Source organism: Hevea brasiliensis, chromosome 12, assembly GCF_030052815.1.
Source record: "Hevea brasiliensis isolate MT/VB/25A 57/8 chromosome 12, ASM3005281v1, whole genome shotgun sequence".
NCBI lineage: Eukaryota > Viridiplantae > Streptophyta > Magnoliopsida > Malpighiales > Euphorbiaceae > Hevea > Hevea brasiliensis.
Genome location: NC_079504.1, coordinates 13697178 through 13716003, shown reverse-complemented (window position 1 = coordinate 13716003; position 18826 = coordinate 13697178). Strand labels below are relative to the sequence as shown.

The window sequence follows — 18826 nt, the reverse complement described above, 5'->3', positions numbered from 1 at the left end:
TTTTTATATTTTAAATTTTAATAATTTTATTGAAATATAAAAATACTTATATATTTTTCATAAAAAATATTTTTTATATAAAAATTATTTTTCATGAAATAAACAGAGTCTTAATTAATAAAAATTCTATTGTTGAAGGACCAAATTAGGCATCCCACTATCTTAAAGTTGAATGAGTGGCATATGATAAAATTTTAAAAGAAAGGCCTGTAAGTCAGAAAAAATCAAAATTTTACGTGAATTACTATTTTATTCGATTTAAATATTTAGTTTAATTTTTTGCCAATACTGCATGATGAAGATTTTACGTTTTCGACTTTTATGTCTATAAAATTGCTTTTGTATCACATTCACACAGTCGAATAATAAAATGTTTATCCTGAATAAACTGCTTTGCAATGAAATTATATAATTGATTTTAATCATAGGATTTTTACCCTGACATTCCATGCCACAAAACTCAAAACCCCAAAATCTAATTTGAGAATTGAATAAAATTTCTTCAATTTGAAAATTTTTAGTTTAATTATCCAAATTTTAAAGAATTAGATAAAATAAGCATTTCACATATAATATTTTGAATTTTTTAAGTAAATAGGCCTAAAAGAAAATATGTTGTAACAAGATGTCTTTACCTAACCAAATTAACCATAAGTCAGCTTGTCATTGATATTGTCGTATAAAAGGAGGCATTAATTTCACTTGCCGCAAAAAGTCCATGAGTTTTTCATTTTCAGTAATCTTCACTCAGAATTAGTGATCAAACATCCATGAGTTTTCATTTTCAGTAATCTTCACTCAGAATCAGTGACCAAACGTGGGGTTGAAGAAGATGGGTGTTGTCTTGGAGTTTCTAGTGGCTGCTGTGGTTTTTAGTGGGATGCTTCTTTGCATGGTTGAAGCAAAGGTCCATTACTATGATTTTGTCGTAAGTACTTGTAACTCACTATTCACTAAACGCTTACAATGAGCATTAAAGCATATAGGTTAAAGTTACCAACAGGCAGTTAGATTAGTGGCATAAAATTGATCTCTAGGCCAATTTTATTTATAAAATTTAGAGTTTAAATATTAGAGTTATTATTATGAGAACTTTAATATCACTCTCAGCACGAACATGAATTAATCACATCCATATTTACGGATGAAATATCAAATAGTTAATAAAGACATATGTAAAATTAACCAAATTTTTTTATTTTTTTTAATTTCACTTTTTAATTATATTGTAGCTCATAATATGGGCATTAATTATTTTTTTTCTTTATTTGCACTAGTAAATGATAGCAATTTTTTTTTTTCATTTTAGTTTTGCTTTTGCATTATTATTTTGTGATTGTGGAGAGCTAAAAAGTTTCTGATGCAAACTTTTATTGACTAAATATTAATAAATATCTATAACATATAAACGTGGAAGGGGATAATGGGATTGGAAAAAAAATGCACGGTTGAATTTAATAATGATAAATTGCCTTCTAGTTTAATTGGCTAAAAAATAATATGAGAATTTATTATTCTTTCAAAATCTTTAATTTGATTAGTTAAATTGATTTCTTATTTAAATTTAAATTTTATTCTATTAAGGAATATAATTCTATAAAAATTTTAAAAATTTCCTAAAATAATAATTTTATAAATTTACAAAAAAAAAATATTTTAGAGAATGAATCATAATAGAATCGCTTTAATTAATATATGACTTTCATTTTTAACATAATAAATCATGTAAATTGATTTACAATTATAAAAATATAAAAACAAATAATTTTATTAAGATTAGGATAAGCAATACTATTTAAAAAAAAAAACTCAATTTCATTATTTATAATATATATAAATGCATAAATGAGGAGGAGAACTTTTGAAAGACAAAGATATCCTTCATTTTTATATTATTTATTAATATATTATTTCTTATTACTTAAATTATTTTTAAAATTTATATAAATTAAAAATTCTTAATCTTATTTATACTTAACTTCTATTTATTTATTAAGTTTGTTATTGCAATTTAAATAAACTTTTATGAAAAAAATTAATTAAAATAAAAAATTCATACAAAAAAAACATATGTTTATATTTTTTTAAAATATATTGACTTATATAATAAAGCAGGGTAATAAATAATTTAAAAAGTAAATTTTATTCATAATTAAAATTTTAATAATTAAAATTTTTATTTATAAATAATTAGAAAGTGTTTATATTTTTTTTAATTTTGATTTGATAAGTAATTCTAAAACAATTAAAATTCTATTTATAAATTTAATTCATTTTATATTTAAATTAGTTATTTTATAATTATTTTTTATTTAAGATTTTATTTTACTTTTTTTTTTTAAATTATTGATTGCAATGAATAATATAACAACAGATAAAATTAAAGAATATGTTTTTAGCTAATTAATAAAAATTATATTTTATTGAGTTAAATAACATTAGTACTTAAAAATATCTAAATTAAAAAAAATTAAAATTTCATTATTTCATAATAATTTTAAAATAAAATTAAAATTTTCAATTTAATTCAAATTTTATTAATTAAATATTCTATTTAAAATTTTTTATTTCAATCTATAAAAGTATGAACGCAAAGACGAATTTATAAAAGAATAAAAATATTTTTAGTTTTTATAAGTAATGTTTGATAATTAAAATAATTATAATTTAATTTATATTCTAAATTAATTATTTCTATTAAAATTTATAAAATTTTTTACTTAACTGATTTAAAAAACTTCACAAATATAAACTTTTCTAAAATATATAAGTTTCAACTTTTTTACCACTTAATAATATAATATATTATTTATTTATGAAAATGTATTTAAAAATAAATAATCATAATATTTACAAACTACATGATTTTTTTTAAATAATCTAAGCTATATAATCTTAAATTTATTGAATTGCTACTTTTTAATATAAATTATTTTTTTATTAAAGATTCATATTAAAATATTAATTAAAATATATTATAATAATTATTTATAATTCTCTAAAAAAAAGTGCCTGTATCACAATATCAATTTATAAACTTCTAAAGTAGAAATAATACTTTTAATTTAAAAAAAAATTCTTATAATTCCAACTAATAAATATATTCTTAAACATATCTATAAATATTATTATGATTATACGAATAATTTTTATATTTTAAATTTTCATAATTCTTAATGAGTATAATAGGTTTTCTATAATTTTTTTTATAATGAATTATCAATCTGAATACTTATTATTGAATTAAAGGTAATCAATATTAATAATATATTATTATTAATTATTTAACATTAAATAAATTACTAATAGGAAAAAAATTTAAATTAATACTAATACAATATAATTGTTAAAGAAAATAAATTATTATATTTTAAAAAAAAATTAGTTACAATTTTATTGTAGATATGAAAAAAATTTTCTAATAATAATAAAATAATAGATAAAAAAACATTTCAAATATCTATATATTATATTGTGCTAATTAAATTATAATATTAATTATTGTAAAAAAATTAATATTTTAATTAAGTAATTAAATTAATATTTGATTAATTTATACATATATAAAATAATTACATATTATAAATTGTTTTGAAGCACGTAATTCAAATGTTAATTAAAAGGTAATAAATTTATGATTAAATAGAAACTCAATTAAAAAAAAAACGAAAAGATAATGGTAATAAAAACAAAATTTGGGGCTAATTTAAGATGGTAAACATGTTAGTCTATTTTTTTATTATTATTATTTTGCACTCTGCAGTGACAAAATTTAATTTTTCTTTATAATTTAATATATTCTTTTAGTAGTACACAAAATTCTCCGATCTCTTTAGCTTCGTAGCTAATTATAATATGAAGGTGTAAAATCATATTAATCTTTAAGAAAATTATATATTATATATTAGTGATAGTTATACTATTTATGTACAAGAACTGAAAAATTCAATATTAAAATAAGTATACTTAACAACATCTAAAAAAAATCAAATAATAATAATAATAATAATAATAATAATAATAATAATAATAATAATGGAAGTTTACTAATTTAATATTATGATAATAAAAAAATAAAATTTAATTGATTATTGAAAATTAGTATATTTTAAGTGTAATAGAAATATTTAAAAAAAAAAAAGAAATTCTAAACTAATAGAAAAAAAAAGGTATCAACTCTATTTAGTGATATCAAATTAAATGTAAAAAAAAAATTATAAAACATAAACTAATTGCAACTATATAATCATAGTAATTTGATATTATGATAATGAAAGATTAATTTTAATTAATTATTGAAAATTAATGTATTATAATAATTATATATGAGAAATTGAAATAAAATTATATATAAAAAATAAATTATTGGATCAATATTTTGTCTAAATTCCTTTGACACATGATGCTTAAATTGTTATATTTTAAAGGATGAAAATTGTGTATTTGCTAACGGTTTAAATTTTTAGTATACTAGTTAGGGCTGAGCAGAATTCGGTTCAAACAGAAAAATCGAACCGAACCGAGTCAATTCGGTTCAATCGGTTCGGTTTTAAAATTTAATCGGTTCGGTTTGATTTTAATTTATAAAAATTTCGGTTATTTTGGTTCGGTTTGGTTTTAAAGAGAAAAAAATCGATTAAACCAAACCAAACCGAATAGTGATTTATATAGTCAAATCGAACCGAATCGATTTTTGAATTAATTTATTTTTACCGAAAATTTATGAATTATATTTAATTTTACATATATTAATTGTTTAATTCCATTGATTAATAGTTATTAGGTTCAAACCAAAGTTAAAATTAGACCAAATAACTTGAAAATTAAGTCTAAATTAAAAAATTAATAAAAAATCAAACCAATCGGTTTAAACCGAACCGAACAGAAATAAAGCGATTCGATTCGATTCAATTTTTCACCAATTTTAGTTCGATTTGGTTTCTAAAATTGACGGTTCAATTTTTATAATTTAATTCGATTCGGTTCAGTTTGAATCGATTGCTCACCCCTAATACTAGTAAGCGTTTAATCTTATAATTGATACTAGAGCTAACGAAAAATTATTAACATTGAGTGGACTTAACTTAATGGGCCAACATCTCGCTCAGATCCCTTAGACCATTGTACTTGGATTATTATACTATAAAGAGTTAGAGTTATACCTCTACTAACATGGCCTATAACATAGTAGTAAGTGTTAGATCGAAATAAAAAGAAAATAAAAAATATGTAAATGAAGGAAAAAAAAATCAACTATTATCGTTGAGTATTTGACTCTGCTGGGCCTTTAATTAAAAATAAGAAGTTAAATTTGTACCATAGCTTAATGCAGAATTATTATGAGTTGCAGATAGAGGTCTTGGGTCCCGTCTTTAAAAGCCAAATTACTATTTTGTAATTTGGCCAAGTATATTGACTCGCCAGCAAACCGTCAAATGGTACATTTTTTTTCTCTTTATTTATTTGGGCATGAAATCTAAAAAAGTATTTTTTTTTTTTAATATCACTAAAATTTTTGAATTCTTCACATCAAATTAATTAGGTGACACTTAATAGATTAGATGTTTTGGTAAAAAAAAAAATAGTATTTAGATTCTATGATTGTTTTCTAATTTTTAAATTTTGTTCAGGTTAAAGATGAGAATTTTACAAGGCTGTGTGTGACAAAATCTGCTCTGGCTGTCAATGGAAGCATTCCAGGGCCAGTGCTTTATGTCAATAAGGGTGATATAATGTACGTTAATGTTCACAACAAAGGTGGCTATAAATTCACAATTCACTGGTACATACACTGACTCAATCTTTCTTTTTCCTTTTTCTTTCGGGTTGTCCAAGATTGGCCTGGATTTTGAAGTCTTGGATGAAATCTGAAATTAATTACCAATGCAAGCTTAGAACAATTGAAGGATAGAATTGTGATGGTTTTGCAGGCATGGAGTGAAGCAACCAAGGAACCCATGGTATGATGGTCCAGAGTACATCACACAATGTGGAATTCAGCCTGGTACAAACTTCACCTATGAGGTCATATTTTCTGATGAGGAAGGCACCCTGTGGTGGCATGCTCACAGTGACTGGACAAGAAACACAATCCATGGAGCCATTGTCGTTTATCCTGAAGAAGGCAGCTCCTATCCTTATCCCAAGCCTGATGCTGAAGAAGTCCTTGTATTTGGTATGCAAGAATTCTTCTTTTCTTCCAAACATTTGTTTCGTACTGTGTGGAATTTTAACTACATGAGTTCTTACCCTCTGTATCATTATCTTACTTGCAGGATCATGGTATAACTATGATGTGAATTTAGCGCTTGCAGAGGACCTTGCAACTGGACAAGAAGTACCAATTTCAGATGCTTATACCATAAATGGCCAACCGGGAGACTTCTGTGCTTGCTCCAAAGGTAATCTAATTATGCTTCTCTTAATGAGTAAATAAATTCAAAGGCCTCAAGTTCTGAGCAATATTTTCCTTTTTTCTTCACTGGGGTCACTCTTTGCTTGCAGAATCCACACATCGTTTGCAAGTTGATTATGGGAAGACCTATCTTCTCCGTCTTGTGAATTCAATCATGAATGAAGAAGTATTCTTCGCCATTGCGGGGCACAACCTCACAGTTGTGGGAATGGATGCATCATACCTTAAACCCTTTGTCACAAGCTATATCTTGATAGGCCCTGGACAAACCATGGACATTCTTGTGACAGCAAACCAGTCTCTTAGCCAGTATTACATGGCTGCCAGGCAATTCTACACAGCTATAGCAATCTTCACTGAATATGACAAAACAAATGTTACTGCAATTCTTGAATATAGAGGCAACTACACTCCCCCAGCTTCTCCTTCATTCCCATCCGACACCCTTCCTTTTTACACGGATGATCATGCTGGAATAAATTTCAGAAATAAATTGAGGAGCCTTCACAAGCAGAACGTCCCCAAAAACATTACTACCCAGATGTTTGTTGTTGCTGCTCTGAACAAAATCTTTTCTGACAGTTCAGGCAATGTGACTGTCTCTCCTGCTTCAAGCTTGAACAATATAACTTGGATAAATCCAAAAATGGATGTTCTTCATGCCTACTACAGGTGTTCTGTTCTACGCACCCTTAATTTAATTTCTTTACGGGACAGTATTTTGAGTATTGAATTCAGGACATAAGTTAAAAGCTAAATGTGAAATCTTGGTTACAGCAACATGAGTGGTTTTTACACTGAAGATTTCCCAGACATGCCTCCAACTTTCTATGACTTCGTGGCAGAAGATTTGCCTGTTAATACCACTCAATCCTTGATGGGGACGAAGGTGAAGGTGCTGGAATATGGAGAAGAAGTGGAGATGGTGTTCCAAGCAGCTAATACAATGAACGCATCAGAAGATCACCCAATGCATCTCCACGGCCATAGCTTCTATGCTGTTGGAGCTGGAGGAGGCAATTTTGATTTCAAAGAAGACCCAAAGACATATAATTTGGTTGATCCACCATATGTGAACACTGCTACTCTTCCGAAGAATGGATGGCTTACTGTTAGATTCAAAGCACTCAATCCTGGTAAACTTCCTTAATCAAGATGATCAATAACTTCTTAAGTCCATTGTCAAGAACACTTGAACATGGATTAATTAACTACTGATTAACTTGGCAGGAGTATGGCTATGGCACTGTCACTTTGATCGCCATTTTGTTTGGGGAATGCAGACAGTTATTATAGTGAAGAATGGTGGAACTCCTGATACTTCTCTCCGTGAACCCCCAGCTTATATGCCTGCTTGTAGCGACCCACCAACAATTAAACTGTGGAAATCTGAATATGTATCTGGAAATGTAGGGGGCAGATGATCTCATACAAGTGTTATATGTACCAGCTAGAACTTTGTTTTTCTTATATTACATAACTAGTTATCAAAATGTCAGGGAATTGATTTTTCTTTTCTGTGATATGGTTATCAAAATAGACTGTTTGTCTCCAGAAAGTCAGGAATCAAAAGAAATTTGCTATGAATAAAAATAAAAAAGAGCAACTAAGTTAGATATTGCCTCATGTGGTCTTTGATCCCCTGTATGATCAACTTGTTTCTAACTGCTATTCCCCTTCTGCAGCTAAAATATTCAACAAATAGAAAATATTATCAGGAAAAAAGAAAAAGGCTAACACATACAACTAGAGGTTTTGAGCATGTGGGTGTCTCCCATTAAAACAAAACAAACCTTGATTAACAACAATTATATTGTTAAAGGAGCTAATAAGACAGTCCCACTGTCTTAAAGTTGAATGGATGGTATGGTTAGAGTGATTTCAGAGATGGACCTTTAGTTGTATATATTAATATCTCAACCATAAGTCAAGGTACCATTCTCATTGTTGTCTAGAAAGAGGCTTTAATCGTCAATTTTCAAATTTCAGTCTTCACTTAGAATTAGCAGGGTGAAGTGACCAAAAATGGTGTTGAAGAAGATGGGTGCTTTCGTGGAGTTTCTTGGTATTCATTGATTTAATATAAAGTTTAAATCGATGAACTATTTTATTAATAAAATAAAACTTTAGACACTATATTATAATTTATTATTACTTTTTCAAATTCAATTTAATTTCTTTAATTACAATTATGATAACTAATTAAGATTTTGTTATAACACACATAAAAAAAAATTTTAGCTACAATAATAAATATTCTAAAAGTTTTGAATTTTTTTTATCCAATAAGCTTTATTAGAGTCCATGATAACCAGGAGATGAAGAACAGAAAGACATGAACCCTGAAAAGGCTAAATTCAGAGGAGAACAAGGACCCAACAAGAACAAAACCAGACACAAAGGCAAAAGCAACATAAAAAAAATAAAAAAAAAAGAAGAAGAAGAAAAAGAAGAAGAAAACCAAAGACCAAAAAAAAAAAAAAAAACCCCAAAAGAGAAACGACCCAAACCTTCCAAGATCTCCTTCATGAGAAGGGTTGTTTATGCATAGAGACGCAACTAAAGCAAAGTATTGCCCGATAGGGCCAGAGCATTTTAAATGTCTTAGAACAAAAACAAACTCCATCACCTTAAGTATCTTTCCAATTGCTTAATGGTGGGAAACAAATCAACCTTTAATGTATAAAAAGCAACCCAGGGCCATGTAGTCCCAGCTTTAAGTTCTACAATAAAAGTTAACTTTTTGAAATCGAAGGAACATTGGGCAAAAATGTGAAAGATGAGATTGGGTTGTGGATTAGGTCTCAATGGATTTGCCTACGCTGAAGAAAAAGAATTGGAGATTGGCACAACAATGAGCAGAAATTGAGTGCACATTCGTGATATTACTATGTTGATGGGTATAGAAACAAAGAAATAAGTGTGTTTACTGATACAGGAACTTGAAGAGGGGACTAGAACAAAAAGCTAAAGAGGATTGTAAATTTCTAGTTATGGTTTTCTTCTAAAATAAAGAAAATGCAACTACTACTTTCTTCGTGATCATCTTATTCATTTGATGACACTTCTGTGATTTCACTTGACCCTAAGGATGAAGATAAAGGAGCAAGATTCAAATCAATTATGTCTTTTTTCAAGAAATCAAAGAACATATGTTTTGTGTTCCTCAAATTGCACACCGTATTTTGATTGCTAAATTGAAGTTTTTCTCCTCCTTTTCTGCGCTTCTTTTCTTAAAAGAATATGGCAAATATACATCTTTTGCTCTAATATTATGGGTAATTTTATAAATTTGAGAGTGTTTTTTTATTTTGTTAATTGTTTTTATTAATTATATTATCATTTAGGCCACACGTTTACTTTTTGTTGTTTGCCATATTTTATTATCTTTAATGCCATGCCACACATTTGTTCATTTTATTTTAGGTCATTCAAATTTGATTTTAGGTCATTTGTCCTCTCCAATCTATATGTGCTTGAGATAAGAGTTTCAGACAATGGGCGATAAGCTTAAAAGAAAAAAGAAAAAAATCAAAGATGGTGGAGGACACGTGCAGGAACAATTCTTCAAGCAAGACAGACATATTTCAATTGTTAAAAGAATTGTTGAATGATGACCCTTTTCAACCAGTGTTGTTCGCGGCTTGCTTGTGAGAAGTAACAGAGGCACACAGCTAGCTTGAACTGCTCCATTTCAACTCTTCATCCTCCAATGGGTTGGTGATACATAAGCAGAGGAAGGGAAGAGTCTAGCACATATTTAGTTGCAGACTCTCTTCTAATTATGGTGGGAGACGCCTTTCATCTTTTGGCACCAAACACTCTAGAAAAACTCCATTGTTAAAAGAATGCAAGGATTCCAAGAAGGTTTTCTTGAAGCATTTGGACGCTAAAATAAAAGTTTTTCATCAAACACATTTAGAGTTTTTTTTTTTCTCTTTTTTTATTTTCTTTAACTTTTGTTAGAAACCCATTTAGTATTTGATGTTTGGTTTTAAATTTTATTGATTTTGAGTTGAGTTAACATGATGAGTGGCTAAATTTTATTGTTGAAGTATTGACATAGCTTGACTTGATTTTAATTTCAAGGTTTTGATTTAATTTTCTGCATCTTGCAATTGGTTGATATTTTGATATTGATGCTAAAAAATGATTGATCTATGATATATAATTTTGGCTGGAAAGTGGAATCATAAATCTGATTTTTATAGCAACTTTCATATGATTTTCAACTAGAGTGAGAATTAAGATTAGGTCTATAGAGTTTTTCCAATAATCTTTGTCTCAGTACTTTAATTAATTGAATAGCTCTTTATTAAAAAATAGGAGTTATTTCCATTAATTAAAAGATTTACTAATACCTGGGAAGGATTATTAAACATACTTTGATTATTAACCCTATAAAGATAGTTAAAGTGATTATATTAGATAAAATTAATTGAGATTAAATATTGGGTCCAATGAAATCAATATCCCTAGCATCATTTTAATTGGTTTTTATTCTTAATTTTTGTACTACACCTAGTTAATTTAATTTGAATTTTAATTAATTTTAGTCTTAGCTCAAATTTTATATTTTGTCATTCAATTCAATAGTCTAGATATTAGTGAAATTGACACTTACTTTGATAATTAAACATAATTTTTGTGGAAATAATACTTTATTTTTTATTGTATAACTTGTATGATTTTGTGCACTTGTGGACGCATATCACACAATTAAACTATGAAAATAAGCTTAATTTGCCCCTTATATTTTTTAGGGATGTTGAATTTAGTCAATTTTTAACTTGTGATCCAATTTAGTCATTCTATTTTTTGTTTAAGGTCAAATTTACCCAATTGATGTACAAGCGCTATTTTTTAATGGAAATAAATACAATTTGTCTCCTGTATTTTTTAGAGATGTCCAATTTAGCTCATTTTCAACTTTTGAGTCTAATTTAGCCCTTTTAAATTTGATTTAAATTTAAATTAGCCCATTTTTTATTTTTTAATATTAAAATGTTATTTTTATTTTTTATAATTGATTAAATTAAATAATAAAAATAATATTATTTAATATTAATAAATAAAATGAAAGTATGAAAAAATATTATTTTTATATTTTCATTATTTAATTAAAAAATAAATTAACTAAATTGAAAAAAAAATCATTTTTTAATGTTAATTAAGTAATTATAATTAGTTAATTTTTGTATATTTAAATTTTTTATATTAATTAATAACATGGAAAGATAAGATTTTATATTCTTAATTTTATTTGATTATAATTTCCTAATTTTAATTAGGAAAATGAAAATATCAAATAATTTTTTTTAAAATAATTAAAATTAATTATAATCATTATTTTTAATTTTAATTAACTATATGAAAATAAAAATATTTTTTTTATTATTTTCCAATTTAATTATTTTGTTTTTAATTAATTAATGAAAATATAAAAATAATATTTTTTCTTGCTTTCATTTTAAATATTAATATTAAATAATATTATTTTTATTATTTAATTTAATTATTTATAAAAAATCAAAATAACATTTTAATATTAAAAAACAAAAAAGGGGCTAATTTGAATTTAAACAAAAAGTAGAAGGGATAAATTAAATTCAAAAATTAAAAATGAGCTAAATTGAGCATCCTTAAAAAGTATAGGGAGCAAATTAAACTTATTTAAAAAAAAAAAACAACTCACGCACCACTTGGTATGTGAGATGCATACTGGGCTAATTTGAACTTAAATAAAAAATTCAATAATTTAATTACACCAAAAATTAAAAATGAATTAAATTAAACATCCCTAAAAAGTATAAGAGCCAAATCGAGATTAAATCCATTAAACTAGTCATTTGAAGATGCATAGTTATCTTCTTTGTCAACTTCCATGGCTGTTGCTTACTTACCATAAAGACAGCCCAAACCACCGTGGGTTCTACAATCTTTCATATGGCAAGACTAATATAAACCTAGAATTCCAAGAAACAAAATACAGAGAATCTAAGAATGAAGAGAAAAATAAAAGAGAAATAAAGAGAGAATGTAGAGAGAGAAAGAATACCTCAATTTCTTGTAATATCTTTCATGAGATTATTTGGGAATTTTTTAGGGATTTTTCCACCCAAAACCCTTTTTTTGGACACAATAATATTTCCCATAGATAATGGTGCCACCTCAAGCTTTCATTGTTCGTTTAGCAGATATTTATATTTAAGTGATACATTTTCACTGAATTGAGGTATGAGATAGAAAAAAAAAAAAAAAAGTTTAAGCGTTTATTAAGCAGAACACAAAAATTCAGGTGTCTGGGGACTTATTTAGCCTAAAAAAGTTAGATGGGTTGGGAGCCATGCCTCTCTAGTCCCCATGAAGCTCCCCCCCAACTACTAGTAATTTTCGCATTTCCAAACTAACTCTGGATGTGGTGACAACACAGCCTGCTTGGCAAGCAGATCCCTTAAGATATCATATCAAAGTACAAAAGGGGATTATTTATTAAAATAACGTGGTTTTAAAATTATTTATCATAATAGTGTGAAATTTAAATTATTTATTAAAATAATATATTACTTACAAAATTATTTGTCAAAATGGTGTTTCTGTGTATTATCACATCATTTAGGAGCATCAATTTTACACAGAAAATGCCAATTCAATTGGCAATTTTAAGAGCACTACATGAGTAAAAAAATTATACATAAAATACTATCTCAACTGGCGATTTCAAGCACACACTTCATTGCAGCATTAAAAAAAATTGGCAAAAGAGTGTAGAGAATTTATTCACGTAACGCATCCACATTATTACATATAGATGATCAGTACAAGGAAAATAAAAGGTGAGCCTCCTGCCAATTCTACACTTCTTTTACTTGGGATAGAGGTTTTGACTGGCCTTTTAGACCAATAGTGGATCCACCTCTTCACATGACTATTCAAATACAACAACCTGAGACAGAAGAATCTTCTAAATCTTTAAAGGAATAATATTATGATTATGTTTATATAATACTCTACTAAGGTATGAATATGCTCTACACTTGCCACTTTTAGTGGATCTTGTGTATTAGAAAGTGCTAGTCCATTAATTCATTACTACGGTCCTCCAACTATGTCTTATGTCACACCTCAATTAGCTTCAACTTTAGTATCTGGGTCTTCACCTTTTGCTAGCTTAGTTAATCTTACATCTTCTCTTTCTCTATCACCTTCTTGTAGAAGAACTTTTTCCTCCAAAATAGATAATTTTATTGAGATCTCTCATATCCCTGAAAGTGCTCAAGTGGAAGAATCTCTTCTTTCCCTTTTTAGCCCTTATAATGTATATAGAAGATCCAGTTCCCTCACCAGAAATATATGCTCTCTTATCTCTTTAAGAAGATATGTTACCAAAGAATATATACAAACTTCTCGCTTTGATCATTGTGCCCTTAGATCTACTACTGCTGAACAATATGTTACTCTGAAGATTTCTACTCCTTTTATCTCTCGGTGAAAAAGACAATGGTACTCTCATTTGCACTTTGGAGTGGTCAAAATAATCCTCACCTTATATGGACGAAGAGGACTACAACTAAGTAGTAGATAAAATCAACGACGTGCAGACTCGTGAGCCATGCAAAGAAAATATCTATTTTTTTTATGTTCAACTTCTTTCTAACTGTTATTCTCTTCTGCAGCTAACATATTCAACAAATAGAAAATATTATCAGGGAAAAAAAAGACTCAAATATATAGGTTTTGAGCACGTAATTTGAAACAAAACAAAGCCTTGATTAATAATTAAAATTAAAAATTCTATTGTTGAAGGAGCTAATAAGGTAATTCCACTGTCTTAAAGTTAGTGATATATGTTAAAATTTTAAAAGAAAATATGTTGTAACAAGATGTCTTTACCTAACCAAATTAACCATAAGTCAGCATATCATTGATATTGTTGTATAAAAGGAGGCAATAATTTCGCATACTGCCAAAATCCATGTGTTTTCATTTTTCAGTAATCTTCACTCAGAATTAGTGACCAAACATGGGTTTGAAGAAGATGGGTGTTTTCTTGGAGTTTCTAGTGGCTGCTGTGGCTTTTAGTGGGATGCTTCTTTGCATGGTTGAAGCAAAGGTCCATTACTATGATTTTGTTGTAAGTACTACTCACTGTTTTACTATTTTTTAATTTTACTTTTTAGTTATATTACAGTTCATATTATAAGTATTAATTATCCCTTTTTTTTCCTCTATTTGCACTAGTAAATGGTAGCAATTTTTTTCTCATTTTATTTTATTTTTTTTGCATTATTATTTTGTGATTTTGGGAGTTAAAAGTTTCCAAATTTCTTTTTATTCAAGGAAGGCACAATGAGTTGATAGTCTTTCATTTTCTAATATAAAAATAAATAATTTTAAAAGAAGTAGATTAAGATATTCAAATTCGAAACTTTTTACTTTTTACACTTTAAAGATGTAAGAAAATTAATTAGATTATCTTTGACTGATATATTTTGAAAAGTTTTAATTTAGTTATAATAAAATTAATTTACTAGTCATGAGGTTTTGAATTCATTCTCAATTAAAATTCGAAGAAAATAGTAAATATGTAAATAGCAAAAAGCCAAATCTCGTTGAGTATCAGACTCTGCTGGACCTCTGATTAAAATATATATATATATATATATATATATATATATATATATATATATTCAGAGGCAGAAGGTAAGGTGGACTAGGGTTTTTTTATGAGCTTTGTAATTAAAAAAATAAAGTCTAAGAATGTGATTTCAAATTCTCAAATAAAACTGTAATTAATTATTAAAATTAACATTTTTTAATTTAATTTTAAATTTATCTCAAATTAAAATTTCTATAAATTCCTTAAAAAATGTAAGAAAATAAAATAATATATGTAATTGAAATTTCCCTTTAATGCTTCTGTAATAAATTTATATTAATAATAATTTATAAAAATTAAACTGAGAAAGTAAGGCTAAAATATTAAAATACTAAATTTATCTCAAATTAGTATTTTAATTTATACAAATGGAAAATTTATGGTTTTTTTTTTCTGATTCTATCTTTTATCTTAATTAATTTATAAATTTATTATTAATTTCTTATTTTTATTTATTTAACAAGATAAATTTTCTAAAAATAAATCACACTGATAATAGATATTTTAATAAATTAATAATTTAAATTAAAAAAATTGACTGTCAATTAAATATTTAATAAGTTATAAGATTTTGATTTTGGATTATTTTTAGTTTTATGATTAATAAACACTAAAAATAGTTTGTTTTACTAATAAAAATAAAAATTTAATTTACATATTAGTAAAGAAAATTAGAAAATTTTCACTGCAATTAAATTAGGTAATTCACACTTTTCAAAAAAAAAATTAGGTAATTCACAAATTAAAAATTAATGAATTTATTTTATTTTTTTAATTTATTATTATTATTTATAAACACACGAAAAAATTTAATTTGACCGTTGGCAGTAAAAATTACAGATGGTAGATAAATAGTTCCAGTCCCAACTTAATATTTTGTAATTTGGACCAATACACTCGTTTATATTGGCTTGCCAACATAATCAATGGTGAAAATCTTAAAATATTACAGCTTTTTTATTAGTTTTTTTAGTTGCTTTTAATTTTTTTTAATTGTTTATATTTCTTCAACATGATTCTATAATTGTTTTTAATTTTTTAATTATGTTTAGGTTAAAGATGAGAATTTTACAAGGCTGTGTGAAACAAAATCTGCTCTGGCTGTCAATGGAAGCATTCCAGGGCCAGTGCTTTATGTCAGTAAGGGCGATATAATATACGTTAATGTTCACAATAAAGGTGGCTACAAATTCACAATTCACTGGTACATACACTGACTCAATCTCTCTTCTTCATCTTTTTTTTTTTTTTTTGCCCGGATTTTTAAGTCCTGGATGAAATCTGAAATTAATTACCAATGCAAACTTAGGACAATTGAAGGATATAATTGCGATGGTATTGCAGGCATGGAGTGAAGCAACCAAGGAACCCATGGTCGGATGGTCCAGAGTACATCACACAATGCGCAATTCAGCCTGGTACAAACTTCACCTATGAAGTCGTATTTTCTGATGAGGAAGGCACCCTCTGGTGGCATGCCCACAGTGACTGGACAAGAAACACTATCCATGGCGCCATTGTCATTTATCCTGAAGAAGGAAGCTCATATCCTTATCCCAAGCCAGACGGTGAAGAAGTCCTTGTGCTGGGTATGCAAGAATTTTCATTTTTCTTTCAAGCTTTTTTTTCCTACTAAATGGAATTTTACATGTTCTTACCCTCTGTTTCATTATCGTACATGCAGGATCATGGTATACCTATGATGTGAATTTAATGGTTGAACAGGACCTTGCAACTGGAGTAGATTTACCAATTTCAGATGCTTATACCATAAATGGCCAACCAGGAGACTTCTGTGCTTGCTCCAAAGGTAATCTAATTATGCTTCTCTAAGGCCTAAACAAGTTCGAAGGCCTCTGGTTCTGAGCAACGTTTTCTTTGTTCTTGATTGGGGTCACTCTTTTGCTTGCAGAATCCACATATCGTTGGCAAGTTGATTATGGGAAGACCTATCTTCTTCGTATTGTGAATGCAATCATGAATGCAGAAGTATTCTTTGCCATTGCTGGACATAACCTCACTGTTGTGGGAACGGATGCATCCTACCTTAAACCATTTGTTGCAAGCTATATCTTGATTGGCCCGGGACAAACCATGGACATTCTTGTGACAGCAAACCAGTCTCTTGGCCAGTATTACATGGCTGCCAGGCAATTCAACACAGGTAAAGCAGGTTTCCCTTTATATGACAAAACAAATGTTACTGCAGTTCTTGAATATAGAGGCAACTACACTCCCCCAGCTTCTCCGTCTTTTCCATCCGACACCCTTCCTTTATACGAGGATATTCCTGCTGGAATAACTTTCAGAAATAAATTGAGGAGCCTTCATAAGCAGAACGTCCCCAAAAACATTACTACCCAGATGTACATTGTTGCTTCTCAGAACCAATTCTTGTTTAACAATTCAGGCAATGTTACTATCTCTCTTGCTACAAGTTTGAACAATGTGACTTGGGTAAATCCAAAAATGGATGTTCTTCATGCCTATTACAGGTATGCTGTTCTATGCACCCTTTAATTTGTTTACAAACAGCATTATGAGTATTGAATTCAGGACATAATTTAAAAGCTAAATGTGAAATCTTGGTTACAGCAACATGAGTGGATTTTACACTGAAGATTTCCCAGACATGCCACCAAATTTCTATGACTTCATTTCAGAAGTATTGCCAGTTAATACCACGCAATCCTTGTTGGGGACAAAGGTGAAGGTGCTGGAATATGGTGAAGAAGTGGAGATGGTGTTCCAATCATCTAATGTGTTGAACTCATCAGAGGATCACCCAATGCATCTCCATGGTCATAGCTTCTATGCTGTTGGAGCTGGAGGAGGCAATTTTGATTTCGAAGAAGACCCAAAAACATACAATTTGGTTGATCCACCATATGTGAACACTGCTACTCTTCCAAAGAACGGATGGCTTGCTGTTAGATTCAAAGCACTCAATCCTGGTAAGTTCTTTAGTGAAGATGATTAATAGTTTTTGAAGTCCATTGTCAAGAAGAATTAACATGGATTAATTAACTACTGATTAATCTTGGCAGGAGTATGGCTATGGCACTGTCACTTAGATCGCCATTTAAGTTGGGGAATGCAGACAGTTATTATAGTGAAGAATGGTGGAACTTCTGAGACTTCTCTCCGCGAACCCCCAGCTACCATGCCTGCTTGTAGCGATCCACCAACAATTCAACTCTGGAAATCTGAATATGTATCTAGAAATGTAGGAGGGAGTTGAATTAAATATTTATGATCTCATACAAAGTGTTGTTGGATATTGCTTTCATTTATTATATGGACTAGCTAGAACTTGGTTTCTTTTACTCATACTAAATAATTGGCTGAAAAAGTCAGGGAGTTGATGTTCTCTGCTGTGTCATGGTTTTGAAGCATGTCATGGTCTGTTTTTGTAGTTATGGCTTCATGTGATCTTTGCATTGTTAGGGCATCAACCTTCCCTCAAGTTATGTAGTTATCTCTCTTTTTTTTTTTTTTTTTTTAATTCTTTTTGACAAACAAAGGGAGAAGAACAGAAAATTAAGAGGACACTCTCCTAACAGAAGTGACACCAGCAATATCACCATGGAGCAACAGCAAGAGATTAGAGGATGATGCACCGTAGTCACCTAATTTCAATTTGTTAAAATAATAACCTCAACTTTAGTTTTGTTTTAAAAAAAATAAATTTCCTAATCTGTAATAGCAAGTATAAGGTTAAATAAAATAAAATTACCTTTTTATCATTTTTT

At 27.9% G+C, this 18826-nt stretch overlaps 2 protein-coding genes across 3 annotated transcripts; both read left to right on the top strand.

Annotated features, from left to right (window-relative positions):
• The first annotated feature begins 724 nt into the window (after window positions 1–724).
• Window positions 725–8033, top strand: LOC110672153 (putative laccase-9). Its single transcript, XM_021834848.2, has 7 exons — window positions 725–928; window positions 5631–5782; window positions 5931–6175; window positions 6276–6401; window positions 6505–7087; window positions 7193–7551; window positions 7646–8033. The coding sequence occupies exons 1-7, from the start codon at window positions 833–835 to the stop codon at window positions 7837–7839; spliced, it is 1755 nt and encodes a 584-aa protein (XP_021690540.2). The 5' UTR covers window positions 725–832; the 3' UTR covers window positions 7840–8033.
• A 6364-nt stretch (window positions 8034–14397) lies between these two features.
• Window positions 14398–18444, top strand: LOC110672170 (putative laccase-9). Of its 2 annotated transcripts, XM_058130524.1 has the most exons (8): window positions 14398–14549; window positions 16127–16278; window positions 16419–16663; window positions 16759–16884; window positions 16987–17238; window positions 17485–17569; window positions 17670–18028; window positions 18122–18444. In XM_058130524.1, exons 1-8 carry the CDS (start codon window positions 14439–14441, stop codon window positions 18313–18315), a joined length of 1524 nt encoding a protein of 507 aa, XP_057986507.1. In that variant the 5' UTR covers window positions 14398–14438; the 3' UTR covers window positions 18316–18444. The 2 variants fall into 2 exon arrangements, with proteins under 2 accessions (XP_057986507.1, XP_021690559.2); XM_021834867.2 differs by having other exon boundaries at window positions 16987–17569.
• Window positions 18445–18826: the final 382 nt, after the last annotated feature.